The 17,070-nt window shown below is 62.2% G+C and overlaps 1 protein-coding gene across 3 annotated transcripts; it reads right to left on the bottom strand.

Annotated features, from left to right (window-relative positions):
* Window positions 1-1,257: 1,257 nt before the first annotated feature.
* On the bottom strand, window positions 1,258-15,237 carry MYO1G (myosin IG). 3 transcript variants are annotated; one of them, XM_047850491.1, is made up of 22 exons: window positions 14,527-15,236; window positions 12,870-13,078; window positions 12,652-12,745; window positions 11,847-12,012; window positions 11,619-11,672; window positions 11,129-11,224; window positions 10,772-10,891; window positions 9,985-10,209; window positions 9,729-9,874; window positions 9,186-9,300; window positions 8,902-9,072; window positions 8,650-8,720; window positions 7,470-7,544; window positions 7,145-7,277; window positions 6,416-6,582; window positions 5,917-6,124; window positions 4,134-4,357; window positions 3,539-3,683; window positions 2,871-3,056; window positions 2,608-2,721; window positions 1,899-2,053; window positions 1,258-1,535 (listed from the first exon to the last, which is right to left on the bottom strand). In XM_047850491.1, the coding sequence occupies exons 1-22, from the start codon at window positions 14,616-14,618 to the stop codon at window positions 1,379-1,381; spliced, it is 3,123 nt and encodes a 1,040-aa protein (XP_047706447.1). In that variant the 5' UTR covers window positions 14,619-15,236; the 3' UTR covers window positions 1,258-1,378. The 3 variants fall into 3 exon arrangements, with proteins under 3 accessions (XP_047706447.1, XP_047706450.1, XP_047706448.1); XM_047850494.1 differs by having other exon boundaries at window positions 2,871-2,975; window positions 14,527-15,230; XM_047850492.1 differs by lacking the exon at window positions 11,619-11,672 and having other exon boundaries at window positions 14,527-15,237.
* Between the last annotated feature and the right edge of the window lie 1,833 nt (window positions 15,238-17,070).

Genomic DNA, 17,070 nt, shown 5'->3' on the forward strand with positions numbered 1-17,070 from the left:
AGTGTCATTTGCAAAGCGCTCCTTATGTGACAAATTGGAGGATTTGTAGACTGATGTGAGGTTGAATACAGGGGTCCAGACCTTCCTCTTCCTGGCCTGTCTCCTGACCCCTCTGCTGGTGTCCAGACCCTGCAGCCCGGGGAACCTGCCTGGCAGCCATGACGCTCCTGTCTGGAGGCTGGAGAAACCACTTTTGGCTCTGGGCCTGCAGCACGGAGCACCCCCAGCAGGGCTGGACCCCCAAATGTGGCCAGGAAGTGTTTTCTCCCTCACAAAGCCGCAGAGAACCCGGAAAGGAAGCAGGCTGTCCTGCTGGCCTTGGCCAGGACCACCCGCTGTGCAGAGCAGCTGACTCTCCCGATCCCAGGGGATCTGAGCACCCTTCACCATCAGCTTGCTCTTCAGAGAAGGGCTGGCTTGTCCCAAGGCCACCAGAGCTGGGGACAGACGTGGGAGTGGGCTATGTGGGACTCTCCATGGGCCTCCCGGCTGGGCTCCCAGGGCAGAACAGCCTAACACAGCCACCCACCCAGCAGGTGGCGACCTGCCGCACCCCCTGGGGAGGCCTCAGAAGTTGTGAGCCCTTCCAGGTGGCTGTGGTGGGCACATGCCACGTCCTTCCATATCAACTGGGAACAACAAGGCAAGGATGCTACCCAAATTTAGTGAGTCCCAGGAGGAAGGGGCCACCTACGGACAGAGATTTCTGGGGGTGGGGATGGCAAGGCTGGGACACTGAGGGACAGAGGGGCTGGGGACCCGCTCTACTGGCCAGAGAGAGGGAGGCGTATCCATCTTCCTCTGGGTGGTTTCTGAACAGCCCCGGACTCAAGGTCCTTTGTCCCAGAGGGAGGGTTCCTGGGGCCTGGAATGCCCGCACTCAGCAGAGACATAGCAGCTGGGACAGTGTCTGCTGCGCTTAGCCACAGCCCTGCCCTGAGGTGGCCCTGGGAGCCCCGAGCTTCCCCATGGCTCAGTAGGGATAAGGCGAGGAGCCTTATGGGAGGGGAACAGGAAAAGAGACCCTGGCCCTGGAACATAAAGGGCACTTTTCCTCCCGGACTGTGGGCAGCACATCCAGCGGGTCCAGTCTGGGGTCCCTGGAAGAACCGGGTCTTGCTGCCCCACCGAACTGGGCCCCCAGGCCTCTTCCTCCCCTTCCCATGACCGCACGGGGTCAGCGGAGGATGCTGGGGTGACGTTTCCCAAGTTGTTGGCAGTTGTGCGGACGTCCACCCACAGATGCAAGTCTGGAAGGGCAGAGACACGCTTCCTTTATTGTGCGTTGCGGGGCTGGCGTTGGGGGGGGGGGGTGTGTGTGTGCGGGGCTCGGCCGGCGGGTCAGCGGCTCCGGCGGGTCAGCGGCTCGGCCGGCGGGTCAGCGGCTCGGCCAGAGGAGGGTGTAGGCCCCGCGGCTGCAGCGGAAATCTGGCTCCGGCTGCTCGGGCTTCGGCTCCACTGACACGAGGCGCCGGGCCCCGCGCTGGCTCAGCGGGATGCAGTCGGAGACACGGACCTCCAGGGCGCAACCCTCCCTGAATCCGGGCGGGAGGGCCGTCAGGGGCGGGGCGGGATCCGCGGCGCAGCACCCTCCCTTGTGCGCTCCGGGACTCACCCCTGGCAGTGCGCCCCCTGTCCCCGTGCCCCAGGACTCACCCCTGGCAGTGCCCAGCTCCCCGCGCCCCAGGACTCACCCCTGGCAGTGCTCCCCTCACTGCGCGCCCTGGACTCACCCCTGGCAGTGGCTCCCTACCCCCGCGCGCCCCGGACTCACCCCTGGCAGTGCCCCCCACCCCCGCGCCCCCCGGATTCATACCTGCCAGTGCACCCCCCCACCCCCGCGCCCTGGACTCACCCCTGGAAGAGCCCCCCCCCCCCGCCCCGCGCACCCGACTCACCCCTGGCAGTGCGCTGCCAGCACCCCCACCAGCTCCCCGACGCGGTTGTCCAGCGGCGGCTGGGAGCGGTGGAGACACACGACTAGGTCGTCCTGGCCCCGCGCGTGCAGCACCACCAGCTGGTCCCGCCCACTGGTCACGCTCAGCCCGGTCACCTGCTCAGCGAGGGCTAGCTAGGTTCAGCCGCCCACCCCCTCCCCACCCGGCTGTCCCTGCGGCCCCTGCCCCTGCGGCCCCTGCGAGCTCCCCCCCACCCCCCGCCCCGCCCGGGCTCCCGCCCCGGGTCCGCCCCAAAGGGGAGGACTGGCCCAGGCGCTGCTCCTGAGAACTTGCTCCAGGACAGGGTGGAATGTTCTCGAAGGGCGCCTCTAACCCGGTGCCACCACTGCCCTGTGGCTCTCACCCTGAGTGTGCTGGCGTGGCGGGACGCTGAACCTTCTGCCCTCCACCCATTAATGTCTAACCGGCGCCAGCGGCGTGGCCAACGCACCAGGTGGGCCCCCACGCGGTTACAGTACCCCCTCCCCCACAGGGGCAAGAGCATGGTGGGACAGGAGACAGGGGTGCGGGGAAGAGGGCCCCGCTGCTCGGTCCCTGCCTTTCCCACCACCCCGAGCTGATGCTGAGTTCTAGAAAGCTCAGGTCTTCCTAGGTAGGCTCGAGGGGCGGGGCGCCGCAGAAGCCCCCACCTCACCCCCACGGGGCTCACCAAGGCCAGGGGCACGGTCCGCATCACCCGGTACTGACGGCCCGGGTCCAGCTTGTAAAGGTGCCGGTCAGTGAGCAGGAGCGCCCTGTCCTGTCTCTTGTTGAAGCGATTCACCTGCGGGACAGGTGCTTTAGGGGTCCTGTCGCGCCCCAGGGCCTCCTCTCCCTGGGCCCGGGTTTTCACGGACCGGGGTGGAGCTGACAGCTCCCGAAACCTCCACCCTGGGCTGGGCTGGGCTGCGGCTCTCCGGCCCCACTTCTCACCTTACGGACGTGGCTGGAGAAGAGCACAGTCCCAAAGCCGTCCTTCTCGCGGAGAGCATTCAGTCGCTGGGCGAACAGGCCAGAGGCTGTGGGGTTGTCGGTGGCCTGAGGACAGATGGGGCCTGCCTGAGGGAGGTCCTTGCTTGACCAGCAGCAAGTCTGGTGAATCCACACGGCTACCCTTCGCTTTGGAAGCCAAGCTGAGTGAGGCCTTGTGCAGCCTCCCCTGGGTTCTCTGGGGCCCCCCCTGCACGGACCAGTGCAGCCCCAGGTTCTATAGGCCTGTGCCCTCCACTGCTGCCCACCAGCCCAGAAGCTGGGATGGCAGGGGCCAGACGGGACCAGGGAAAACTTTGAGCCCCTGGCCTTCATCCCCTGTAGAATGGGGCCAGGGGCACAGCTCCCGGTGCCTGTGTGAGGGCCAAGGGGAGCCATGGCATAAGGGTGCATGAGCCCAAGAAGGGGGGGGGGGACAGAGGGTGGAGGAGACCATGTTCAGTAAAGCCCAGGCCAGCTGGTTCTGGGTGGAAAGCTGAAACTTCAGAGGCAAGGGGCTGGCAGAGGGGCATGGCCTCCAAGCCGGCTGGACAGCCAAGCCCTGGGAGAGGACACTGGGGGTGGACACCAGCAAGGTCTAGCCTTGAGCCTTTCCTTGGCTCAGCACTCACAGAGGACAAGTAGTCCCGGGCCCAGGCCCGCCGGCAGCCCCAGTCCTGCCGCAGCTCTTGCAGGATCTCCATGGCAGCCACCTTGGCCTTGATCTGGGCCATGTCTGAAGGTGGGATGTTCTTCACCAGCTGCCGGGCCCGCCACCTGAAGGGAACCTGGTGGTCAGATGGACCCCATCCCAGGTCCTGCCCCCCAGAACTCACATGCATGGCCTCTACTCCCTTCCCCCATGGGTCAAGGCCCAGCCTCTCAGCCTGGCCCTGGCCGCCCTGTGTTTCAGCCTCCCTGGTCTGAGCACAGCAGTTGCTGGGGCTCCCTCCCGGAGAACTCCTGCCCAACCTTCAGAGCTCTACTCAGATGCTGTTTCCCCCACTGCCTGGCCCCAGCCAGCCACCGTCCTCTGCAGGCTTCCAGCAAGGAGACCTCGGGGCTCTGCTGATGACCATGGGGGTGTGGGGACCCAGCTAATGTGCACGGCCTCCTGTTTTCCCGCTTATGAAATGGGGCTTGCGAGGTGCAGGTGACTGGCACCGGGGGTTCAGTGGGCACTAGCTGCGTGGGGGAGAGCACAGGGGTGGGGCTGAGGGCTCGCACCTGCAGAACAGCAACCGGCAGGTGTCCTGGAAGGGCTGCAGCACAGCAGGGGGCGTCGGCCAGACCAGGTCCCGGCCGTACAAGGGGGGCTGCCTCGCGGCCTGGAAGCGCCTGTGCAGCTCCGCCAGGTGAGCGCGCACTTTGTGCTTCCGGAACCAGCGCATGATGGTGTAGACGGCCCGGAGACGCCGGCAGTGCCACCTGGCCAACGTGCCGCGCCATGCCTGGGGGCCCAGCCAGGCTCTCATCAGTCCCGGCCAGACCCCCACCCCCTCCACCCACAGCCTGCTGCTGGGCAAGGCTGACCTGTCTGTGTCGCCCAGGGGCCACCTCCACCTGGCGGCAGGCTGCTTCCCAGGTGGGCACACGGCCCTGCCTGTCGGGGCCTCTGCCTGACCCCTGGGAGAGCTCCCGCTGCACACCCTTAGACGGAAGATCCGACACCCGCAGGTGTGGGTGCTTCCCCCCCCACGAGGCGCTGAGCTGAGCTGGCCCAGGTCTGACCTCCAACCCCAGGAGGCCCCAAGATGGGGGGCACCCCAAGAATACAACCATGAAAACCCAAACTGGAGCCCCACAGCAGGCAGCCCAGACTCAAACAGATGGAGGACAGGATGGATGGCACTGTGGACAGCCCTGGAAACATGGGGCCACAAGGACCCAGTGTGAGCCTCCTGAGTCCCATTTCTGTGACAGAGGTATTGTGTCCTGTTCCTAAAAACGGTCCCTATGTGTTAGGAGACAGAGCAAAGCTAACAATTATTAAATGCAGTGTGTTGTCACTGGCTGGGTTTGTAAAGATGTGAGAAGTAATAGTGGGACATTTGTGGAAACCTGAACACAGGCTGCATGTGATTCAGATATACAGATGATGTTTTATCAGCGTTAGGTTTCTTGTCTGCTAAGGTCAGCATGGTTTGACATCCTTGTTCTTAGGATATGTGTGCTGAGATATTTGGGGGTGTCATTACTTTATAGAATTCAGGAAAACAGAAATACACGTGTATGAGTGTCTGAATGTGGGTGTGGGGACAGACGCACAGAGGTGGGGTAGGGGGCACAGGATGTAGCAGTCCAGGTGGACAGTAAGTAATCAGAGAAATCTGTTGACTTTTCAGTAGGTTTAAAATGTTAAACAGGGAGAGACACGGCGGCATCCCCATCCTTTAGAAACACATCCTGAAACGACTCGAAACAAAATGATTTGCTTGAACAGAACTGAGGTGGGGTGCAGGTATCTGCAGAAAACCACACTGGTCACAGGGTGACACAACTGATTGCGGGGAGTAGGTGGGGGAGTTTGGAGCACCAGCATGCATGGTTTTGTCCAGGTCCCAAGACTTTTAGAATAAAGAAGAAAAAAGTAAAAAAAAAAAAAAAAAAAAAAAAAAAAAAGGAAGGTAAAAAGATGGCAGCCAGATTCCTAAAAATCTTGTTCTGAGCACCTGGATCCACCCCAGCCTGGAACCGACAGCCTCAAGAACTGAGGTGAACTGAACCACAGCCATACTTTTTGATTAAGTCAGTTTTAGTCCTGGTCTGTCTCTGGCTAAAGGGGATTCCTGTGGTGCCTGGAGGTGTGCCTGTGGGCCCGTTGGTGCACGCACACCCCCAACTCCAGGTGGTGCACATCCACCCCTCCCCCCTCCAGGTGCACATCCCTCCCCCCTCCAGGTGCACACCCCTCCCCCCTCCCCCCAAGGTGCACACCCATTCCCGCCTCCCCCCAAGGTGAACACCCTTCTCCCCACACTCTCCATGGTGGGCACCCAGCTGGGCACACCTTCTGCAGCAGCAGCACGATGATGGGAATGAGGCGCGCGCGGCTCTGCTCCAGTGTGACCAAAGTCTGGGGTGAGCGGATGAAGAGCTTGGTGTGGCCAAAGGCCACATCGCCCTGCAGCCCATGCTGCTCCAGGAGGGCACTCGCGGCTGCCCTGTCGGAGCCCAGGAGGTGGTTGGGCCACGTGTACTCACAGGTCATCTTGTACCTGTGATGCAGGACGGGGCGGTGGGCGCCATGCTCTAGGGACAGGTGTGGAGCCGCCCCACACTGGCCTGTCACACCTGGCCCATGCCACCGCCCCACATGCCACTCACTCCAGCCCACGGTCACCCTGTCCCCTGTCCTGCAAGGGTCCTCGCTGCCAGTGTCCTGTGTGTCTGCATCTGAGGGGCCCTGGCTGCGTCTGGGACCCTCTGCCTACCCCTCAGACTCCTCACTGGAGCCCGTGGGGGACAGACACTGGGGGGATGGGGCTCCTAGTCACAGGGAGTGGTACCTGAGCAGGAACCGAGGGTAGGGCTGGCGGGAAGCAAAGCCAGCCCTCCGGACACGCACATTCTCCAGCAGCCCCAGGTACTCGACCTGGTGGCGACAGTGGCCCTCGTCCAGCTTTGCGGCCACCTTGTCCTCATTGGGCTTGATGCAGCGGACGTAGAAAGGCTCCTGCCACGACAGAGGACACTCAGGGAGACCAGCGTCAGCCCCCCCACCCGGCCACCTGGCAGGTGTGCCCCCTGCCCCACTCCCTCACTGTGTGTATGGGAAGGGGCTCTTGCAGGGGAAAGGGGAGGCTGAGGGGCTGTGCTGGCCTCCCTCTTGCCTCCACAGAGGCCAGGCTGAATGTCCAGATGTTCTGTGGCTAAGCGGGCTCTGGGGTCTTCCTGAGGTCCCTTTTGACTTTGAGCTCCCCAAGAAGCTGCTTTCCTGTCCCTGTGAGTCCCGCCCATGCACTAGGCGGTGGGGACAGGAAAGAGGCTTCAAACCACGAATTTACTCAGGCTTCAGCCCAGCCCAGGACATGTCATTGGCACTGTGGCGGGTTCCTGCTGGCTGGTGGGGGTGGGCGTGGGGGTGGGGTGCAGCTCACTGCAGGAGGTGAACACCACCTTTCCCAAGATGTGCAGAAGTCGGCGCCGGGGGGGGGGGGGGGTTGCAGTTTGATGCACAGGCACAGACAGAAGGACCTGGAAAGATCCAAGGCGGGGGCAGGGGCAGGAGGCAGTACCTTGGAGGCCAGATTTTCCACCAGGGCCACCATGGAGTTCTTGAAGAGGGTGCCGGCTGTCAGGGGGCGCTTGGTCACCTCTGTGATGTCCTGCTGCCCGTCTGGCCACATGGCCCGCAGGGTGGGGTCTGAGCTGCAAACACAGGCCACATCCCCAGCCGCCCTCTGGAGGGCAGCCCCGCCCCAGCTCTGCCACTGGTAAGCTTTGTGGCCTCCGTGTTAAACCTCAGGCTGTCAGCCCATGAGGCGGGTGTCAGACCTGGGCGTCTGAAAGCATGTCGTGCTTGAAGCCCTGGGGTTCCGCCTGCACCTCTGGCCCACACACCTGTTGTATAGCAGCCGCTTGAAGTCCTGGAACAGGTGGTCCCTGTTCTTGTCGATGAAGCCCTCCACTGAGTACCTGCAGAGGCAGGGCTGGTGAGGGGCCTCTGACAGCCCCAGGAAGTCCCCACCAGCCTCCCCCCTTCTCCCCTCCAACACCCACATAAGACTCCCCTCTCTGAGAGCCTCCCTCCAGGAATATGAGTTGGTGGTTGTGCCCACGGCACTGAACCCTGGCTCTAGTGCATACGTGCTGTGTGGCCTGGGACCAGTGACAACCCGTCTGTGCCCTGATACACATCACATGCTCAGAACAGCGCCTACTGAGTTTCTGTAAGTATCAGTGGCAGCAATTAAATGAGGAACTCCTGACTCATTGGTCTGTTTTGACTGTGGCACCAAGAACCTCAGATTCCTTGTCTTGCCCTTTGATGACAAAGGCTAAAAATCGCTCAGGGCCAAACTCTTGGCTCCACCTGGGGCTCCGGCAAAGGCTGCGGGCATGGGGTCTGACCTCTGGCTGCACTGTCTTCTCCGCTTCTTGTCCTTGTGAGGGACAAGTAGACACTTGTGCCTCTCCCTGTGGGCCACCTCAAGTCCCAGTCAGGATGAGGTGAGCAACAGGTAAATTTGTAAAAATAGCACGGAGATTTCTGAAGGACTCCGCGGGCATTGGTACTGAGCTTGTTGGAAACACTGACTTTGGCCCCTTTGCGCCCTACCCCCAGCTCCCAACCTGCACCTCCAGGGAGGATGCCTCCATAATAGCGTGTCCCTCCCCCAGCACCAGCATGGGGTGGGGCCTAGATGAGAGCATCTTTTAAAGCTTCCAGAGGATTCTATGGTGCAGGCAGGACTGAGAGCTCTGATCTTAAAACCTCCATTTCATGCGTTTCACTTATGTACCTCCTGACAGGCACGTCTCAAGTGTGCAAGAAGGGGAGATGGGGTGCCTGGGTGGCTCAGTCGGTTAGGTGTCCGACTCTCAATCTCAGCTCAGGCCATGATCTCAAGGTTCATGAGTTCAAGCTCCACACTTGGCTCTGTGCTGACAGCCTGCTTGGGAATGTGTCTCTCCTTCTCTCTGCCCCTCCCCTGCTGTACTCTCTCTCGCAAACTAAATAAATAAACTAAGAAAAAGTAAAAAAAAAAAAAAAGAAAAGAAAATGGTGAGAGGGCCTTACGTGACATCCCCTGCATAGTGCTTGATCCGGAAGTCTCGGCCAAACTCCATGGTCTTGTCTGTGGGGCAGAGCTGGGGAGGGGGCGGGCCAGGGTCAAGGCACAGGGCAGGGGTTGGCACAGAAGATCGTCCTTGAGGGGAGGCCCAGCCACCAAGGTCCCACCAAGACAGGCAGCACGGTGCCTGTGGGGCTCAGACAGGGACCAGCTGGGGACAGGTGGGGCGGGGGCGGCCGCAGGGGGCAGAGGAGCACCTGGCGGCTGGTGTAGTGTGCATGGTGGCGGTGGTTCGTGTCCAGGCTCTGCAGGAAGATACGGTCAGTGATGGTGCCCGCGGCACTGCAGGCCTCATCCAGCATGGCCAGCACGCCACGGTGGGGCCGCTCCACCAGGTCCACGATGGTGGCGTTGTTGAAGTAGTCCACCTGCAGAGCGGCTGGCGTCTCCAAGTGTGCCCGTGAGCCTGGGCCACTCAGTGCCCCAGGGCCCCCGTGCGCACCGCCCCCCATGGCCCCCACACACCCTTGCCGGCACTCACGCTCTGCCAGGCAATGCCCTCCCGCTCGTACTCTTCCTGCTCCTGCTTCAGGATAAGCTGGATGAACAGTTGCTGCAGCTTCTCGTTGCAATAGTTGATGCAGAACTGCTCGAAGCTGCGGGCAGTGGAGGGGCCTGCGGTTACGCCCTGCACTCGCCCTGCCGGCCCGTCTGGGGCTGTTTGCTCTGTGTAGAGCCCATGCACCCACGCGGCCCCTCCCGGAATAGCTCCCCTGAAGTTCCCCCGAGGCGCCCCACTGTGGGGGAGCATCTTCCACTCCAGATCACCCCCCCCACCCCCGCCAATGCTCCAGAGTGGATTTGGGAGTCATGGCCAGGGGAAGTGAGCCCCAAATCTTGCCTTCTTGGGCACCACTGGATGGGAAGCACAGTTGAGGCACACTCGGGGGCATGAGCCTGGGGCTAGGGACCAGCTGAAATAGACGCCGCACATGCTGCTCCCTAGCCCTGCGGAGCTCCGTGGGACTAAGGCGGCCCTAGAGATTGGGGTCAGAGCGTGGGATGCGGTGGTTGGGCCGCCCACCTGTTCACAGGGAACACTTCGAAGCCATAGATGTCCAGCACGCCGATAACTGTGTCCTTGCCGTCACGCCGGGGGTCCCGGCCGCGGGGTTCCATGACACAGTTGATCCGGTTCACCACCCACTCAAACAGCCGCTGGTACACTGCCTGGGGGGAGGCCAGGAGCCAGCTGCTTTGAGCTGCGTCTGTCCTTGCCTCCTCTGGGAAGGCCTCCTGGGTGTCCCCGCCTCCCTCCCCACAGCCTGCCCCCAGAGTACCTTGGCACAAGCGTCCCGGGCATAGCTGGCCTCTGCAGCCGTGTGCCCCTTCTCAATGAGCTCCCTGCCTCCTGAGGCCACAGTGCGAGACAAGAGGCAGCGCATCACCGACTCCTGGGGCGTTGCCGTCAGCTCGGCCACGTGGTCCACCAACACCTCCTCGGCCACGGCCACATGCCCCTGCTCCAGCCCGCCCTCCTCCATCTCCACAAACTCGATGTTTCCCTGGTGATAGCGAGCCATGACAGTCAGGCTCCCCGTCCCAGATCTCAGAGGAGCCTGCCTGCACACCTCTACCCAGGGAGAAGAAAGGACAGGCAGGGATAGGGGTGTGGGGGGGCCTGGCTTCTGCCAGGGGAGTGGCCCCAGATGAGGGAGTGGCCCACAGCGCACAGTAGAGCCTTCTCCAAGGCTTCCCACCCAGAACATTACATCCGTGGTCCTGCTGCGTCCTCCTGCACCCTCTGCGCCCCCTGCTCTTCAAGCCACCTCACAGAGAGGCTCAGAGGGGTGGAGTAACTGCCTAAAGCCACACAGACCTCAAATGACAGGTGCAAGAGGCATCCGCAGGATGCTCAGCTTTGTTGAGCCTGCTGAGTGCAGGCTCACCTGCCAGACACGGACGTGGCATGTTGCAGGCCTGACCCGTATGTGGGCACACAAAACCCCCAGCTTGGGGCGGCCTCCAGGAGAGGGCTGGCTATGGGGCTGGACTGCCAGAGGCCAGTCTCCTCCTCCAGGGGTGGCCCTAGGACACCACGGCCCCTCAGCCCCTAGCCGGGCTCACCAGGTGCAGAATGGCGGCCAGGATCCGGCGCACAGAGTCCACCTCCTCGGGACTGAAGCCGATCACCCGCATGGCTTCCATCACTGCCTGGTGGTGGCTCCTCTCGTCACTGTCCAAGGGCTGCAGACGGAGGGGCTCAGCCTCCCGGTGCCACGCTGAGCCCGTGATGCCTCTGACCTGTCCTGCCTGCTCACCTGCTGCACCCCTCCCCACACAAAGCCCCCAATTCCTCCCCCTGGATCCCCGTCAAATCGGGGCCTCTGTGGTCCTGCCGCCTGCCTATACCCAGTGCCCTGGCACCTGGCGCCATGGAGCCTGGGCACCCTGGTGCTCCTGCGGAGCCCCACCCCCACTCACATTGAGCCCCGCTCCCTGCCGGGTGAAGCTGTACAGGGCGGGGTTCCTCTGCAGGTGCAAGTCTTCCAGCTGTGAGTCCTCACAGCCCCGCAGGACCTGGAGGTCAGGCACACCCCTTCGTCAGGCCCTCCGAACTCCAAGGACTCCCCCCGCAAACGTGCAGGAAGACAAAACCGAGGGAGTTCATTGACAGTGTGGACACTGCCTGAGTCCAGCGGTCAGACATGCTGTAGACACCATGGGAGTACAGAAATATCCCGCTTCAGCAGTCAGGCATGATATAAACACCACCAGAGTCCAGGAAGATCCTATCCAGGGGGCCTCACCCAGTGTAGACACCGTCCCGATGGTGTCCAGGGAGCTCCCCAGCCGCAGGGTGGGTAGGGAACTGGCGGTATCACAGCAGAGGGGAGACCGGGAGGGAAATGGGCTGTGGGTGGGGCAGTCGGAAGGCCTTCCTGGGCGCCACTACACCCCTGCTTTGGCTCACCTGGTAGAAGGCGTGGAAGTTCCGTTCGCCCACGTGCTGCTTGAGGACCCGAGACTGAGGAGAGAAGGGCAGCTGGGCCCTGGCCCCACGCAGGGGACCCCTCCCAGAGCCCCCAGGGTGGTGCGGGCAGAGTGGGTGAGGCACGCCTGGTGCAGAGGGGGCCCCCTCAGAGCCTGGCACCTCCCAGAAAGTGCGTCCTGCCCCTGGACCCCAGGCAGCAGGGCCCACCTTCTCCAGCAGGTAGCTGTGGATGTGCCCCCCGACAGGATCTCCTTTGAAGTCGAAGTTGATGTCCATGTACTTGCCAAAGCGGCTGGAGTTGTTGTTTCGGTTGGTGCGTGCGTTCCCGAAGGCCTCCAGCACGCACGTGGACTTGAGAAGCACATCCTTGACCCTGGCGGGGCAGGGGGGCCAGGCTGGAGGCCGCAGACCCGGCACCCCTGCCTGCCGCCTCCCATCTTGCGGGCTGGGAAGGCCACCTGCCAGGTGCTCTCGGAAGTGCACCTCCTTGCCTCCCAGGCACCTGCAGCCTGCAGGGAGGACAGCACACCCCGCCCTGCACCTCCATGCACCTCCAGTCCCGGGGTGGCCCAGAATTTCCAGCACTGGGCCCCCAGCCCCCGGAACTCCACCTTGGCCCTCTCGACAGGAAGGGCCCAGGAAGAACTGGGGCTCTCACACAGGAAGCTGCTCCCACGTGGCCCCACCAGTCACAGCCGGTAAGCAGCGGGCAAGGAGGTGGACAGGCGGGCCCTCATCCGGGCCAGGCCCTTCCTGACCGTCTGGGCAACTACTCCCTTCTGTGGGGTCAGCCTGAGGGCCCAGCGCCTGTCTGTCGGCCCTGTGCACCTTGCCTCTTCATGTTCCTGGCGGTGGATCCCCCTGGCACTGGGCCTGCCTCCCCCGGGGTTGAGAGGGCCTGCGCGGGTCACCTGGAGCCCTCCTGACAGATGAGCCCACTGAACTCTTATGGGTCTTCCCCTCTAGGCATTACACCCAGAGCCACCCCTTGGCCAGCTCTCCCTGCTCTCACCTCTCCACTTCTGCCCTCTGGCTGGGGTTGGTGACGGCAGCGATGTACTGCATGATGTGCTTGCTGGCCTCTGTCTTCCCTGCCCCACTCTCCCCTGCCGGGCAGACGGACAGTCAGACAGAATTAGCAGCTGCTCCCCTTGACCGGTTCCCTGTGCACCCCCCTCCACCGGGTCCGGGGAGGCTAGGCTACCTGGGCCCTGGTGACGGGGCACGTACCCGAGATAACAATGCAGGTGTCCCTGGACCGCCGCTTCATCGCCCTGTAGGCGGCGTTGGCCACAGCGTAGAGGTGGGGCGGGCGCTCATAGAGCTCACGGCCCTGGTACTTGGCGATGGCCTCAGGCCCGTACAGGGGCAGCTCCTGGTAAGGGTTCACGGACACCAGCACCTCGCCGATGTAGGTGTAGATGCGGCCCTTCTCGAACCTGGCACAGGAGGGGCCGGGCCTCAGCGCTCAGGACTGGGGTTGTACACCCAGGTGCTGGGGCCGTGGGCCGCTGTGGGGAGCCTTGGAAGGGCCCTAGACCACCCCAGGGCTGAGAGTGGGAAGCGGGTGCGGGGTGATCTGAGACTTCCTGGTGCCATCCTGCTGGAACCCCACCCCTGCTGCAGGGTCACGTTGGGGTCCACGCTGCTCTCCACGGGGGTACCAGGAATCAGGACCACCCACTTCACGAAAGGCCGATTTGCCAAGGCCACACTGGGAAAGGTGGAGCCAGGTGGTCGAGGTCGGAGAGGAGAAAGGGGCTGGGAGGCAGTGGGAGGAGACTCGGGCTGCTTCCTTCCTGAGGCCCCCGCCCAGCCCCACCCAGATGGCTGGGACTGGGGAGGAGTGCAGGGAGGGGGCCTAGGGCTGCGGCCCCTCCCCCTGCACGTCCTCAGACCTCTCAGCCCTTCCTTTCGGGACCCCCCACCAAGACCTACATCCCTCCCCCTCTTGACCTTTCTGCCCTGGGAAGCACCCGGGGCTGCCTGCTCCCCAGCGGTCTGGGACCCGCCCTGCCCCAGCAGCTTGTGGCCCGTCCCTGTCAGGGGTTCCTCTTCCTCTGCTGCTGCCTCAGTAGAGGGAGTCCCCCAGCTCAGCTCCCTCCACACACCCTCTTGTCGCCCGATCTGCCCCCTGCGAACCATGTGGCCGGGTTCAGTGCTCCATCGTGAAAATGGAGCGGGGGATGCCCTCCCATCTCATGGGCTAGGTTGTCAGAATGAAGTGAGGTTATGCTTAGCCCTGGACAAAATAGCTCTTCTCCTGTCCTTCTCCTTCAACAATGTGTGCCGGGCGGGTGGTGCCCCCCAGCTCCACAGCCGCCTTCTGTTCCCCCTGGCCGTCCAGCTGTCTGGGTCCTGGCGGCCACCCCATCTCCCTATCCCCTGGCTCCTGCAGGGCAAATCAGACCCCATGTCACTTCTAGCAGCCACGCCCTGCAGCACCCCATGCGCCCCCCTGAGCATTATCTCAGCTACACCCCGGGACAGGGCCTGCTCGCTTCCCTCGGCAGGGGGGGGGGGGAGGGGGGGGCAGGGCCCAGCACGATCCCTGGACAGCCAGAGAGACTGTGTGCCCTGTCGGGGCTGGCACCTGCCGGTCCCTCCCGGTCCCTGCCGGGCAGGAGGGGGCAGAAGGCAGCCAGACTGTGTGGAAGGCAGGGGTCTGGGAAGCCGGCCCATCACTGGCTGGCCATCCTCACCCTGGGAGGACTGTCCTTCGTGCCCGGCCAGGTCCCCCTGTAGTCACCCAGACAGCGGTCCGGGTGTGTGTGTGTGTGTGTGTGTGTGTGTGTGTGTGTGTATGTAAGCACCACCCCCCCAACCTGGGCTGACAGGGACCAGGGAGCTTGGGGGTGGGGGAGGGGGCCCGGTGCCCTGTGTTCACCTGAGCTTTAGGTTTTCCATGAAGTCCTCCATGGTCACTTGGTCCAAAAGCACAAAGTCGGCTTTGCCGCAGTCAGGGCCTTCCTCATCCATCCTGCTGGCGGGAGGCACCCGGGCCAGGTGGCCCCGACCTTCCTGTGCAGAGGGACAGAGGGGAGGGTGCTGGGAGCAGGCCCAGCCCTCCGGGCCTGTCTCCCTGGGCGCGTGTGGTAAAGGAGGAAGTGGGTTCTGGCCCTGGGGAGGGGCTGCCCTCCCCCCTTGCCACTCCCTCCCGAGAGGGGCTTTCACCCTTGCTTCCTGGTTCCCCCACCCAGAGGGCGGTCTCCCGATGGTGGAGGCACTGGGGGCTCTGGAAGGTTTCTGCTGACTGCCTCAGTAAGCTTGGACCCTCTGTGGTCTCTACGCCCACGCCTTGGCCCAAGCAGGGGGGAGGGTCACTCGTGTGGCTTGACGTGGTCATGGCTGCCAACCCCATGTGTGTGAACTCTCAGAGCTCAACACTAGGTGCGTTTTAGGGTGGGTACCTTGTATCTTGATTAAGAGTGGGGAATGCTGAGGCCCAGAGCTTGGGGCCGGGGTCTAGAATAACATTCTTGTAATTGTGCAAGGCCACACCAGGATGTAATTGTGCAAGGCCACACCTGCTCCAGGTCAGACTGCACCACACCACAGGGCTGGTGGCCTGGGATCCTCACGCTGAGGCTGAGGCTGAGGTGCCACAGGAAGCCTGTCCCCCCCTCCCCCGGCCTATCCCTTCAGTAGTAAGTATCAGGAATAGTAGAGAGCTCTCTACAATGGGCAGACCGGCTGGCTCAGATTTGTCTCCAGCCTCCTTGACCCCATGGCATCCTCCAGGCGGACAGTTCTGTCTCCACCCGCTGGGTCATGCGGAGGCCAGAGTATCGGCCAAAATTGAGTCATCCGTGGGATGCTTTCGGGGGCCTGTACTCAAAAACTAGTCTGTTTAATAACTGCCTTTCAATGAACCCACTTTTTGAACTCTGCAGTAACCGACATGCAAGTTAAGGGATTTTTTTTTGCCCCTCAAATTCATGAAGATGAATACAACCTAGTAAGACTGGGAAATGCTTATTCAAATGCCTGATTAAACTGGGCAGGCACCCTTGCACACCCTCTTCTCTTGGGAGCTGTTGGCCTGGCCCTTCCATCAAGACAGGCCTGGTGCTTTTGAAGGGCTTTTCCACACCAGCACTCAGGAGAATCTTGACCCAGGATGTCACTTCCCCAATCTCCAACCCATGGGGTCCCCCGTCCCCTGGCATGCATTAACACTAGAGGAACTCAGGTGAGGTCTGAAATTCCAGGGACACAAAAACCTGAACGGAATCAATTTTCACATCACTGGATAGTTCTCTTTGGGTTTTTCCTGGTAGAAATGTCAAGACCATCCTGAGCTTGGGGATTTGGCCCCTGGGCGGAGCTTGCTATGGGCTTTATGGGCTGTCAGTGTGACCTCGGGCCTAACCAGTCTTATCTGGAGATGGGGATGACATCACACCAAGTCCTTTCCCTTCCTGGTTGCCTCCCCATCTTGGGGGGCACAACAAACTCCTTGTGGGATTTCAGCTGGGGCACTGAGCAGGAGCACAGGGGGTGTTTCACTCTTCTGACCTCATGGGGTCAGCGGAAGTTCCAAGATGCCTCCCTCAGCCAGGTCCCTCTCCTTCCCGGCCCCACCCTGGCCCCTGCTGATGCCCTTGATCTTTTTGGTTTCTCCCTGGCAGGTTCCCGGATCACTCAAGATTTATGTCCATCTGGGGTGTCTGGGTGGCTCAGTCGGTTAAGTGTCCGACTTCTGGCTCAGGTCATGATCTCGTGGTTTGTGAGCTTGAGCCCTGTGTCAGGTTCTGTGCTAACAGCTCGGAGCCTGAAGCCTGCTTCAGATTCCCAGTCTCCTCCTCTCTGTGACCCTCCCATACTCATGCTCTGTCTCTCAATAATGAATAAACGTTAAAAAAAAAAAAAAAGATTTACACCCACCTGACTGGGGAGGGCGTACCGAACCGCAGGCTGCTGCAGGGAAGGCCCCACCAGGGAGGGCACCTTGTCAGCCACCGCCCACTCTTCCCCCTCCACCCCGGGGGTTTCCTCCCAGAAAGTACACTTCTGGTGTGGCCTGGAGTTACACCTGTGGGCACTGTGCATTCACACTATCAGTTAACAGACTGACCGCATGCATGACCGCACATGTTTTCTGATGCAAGCCGGGCCTGCTGACATTCCTTGCCAATAGCCTCACCAACGTGAGCTAAATAAACCCCTAAACCTGGGAGTGGGCAGGTGTAGTCCACCAGAGGGCCGGCGTCAGTTTTCCAACAAGTCAACTGCGTGTGCATCGCTCACACTGAGTGTCAGCCCACACATGGGCCTGGCCACCTGCATGTGTGTGCAGGTGTGAAGATGTGCCCCACACCCAGGTCTCACCGCGCTGGTGGGGACTAGAGAGAAGGAAGTCCGTCAAGGCAGCAGAGGCTGCTCTGAGGCTCCAGGTAAAGCTCCTGATGGTAGGGGGCTGGCGCCCCAT

The sequence above is a fragment of the Prionailurus viverrinus genome, chromosome A2 (genome assembly GCF_022837055.1).
Source record: "Prionailurus viverrinus isolate Anna chromosome A2, UM_Priviv_1.0, whole genome shotgun sequence".
Lineage (NCBI taxonomy): Eukaryota > Metazoa > Chordata > Mammalia > Carnivora > Felidae > Prionailurus > Prionailurus viverrinus.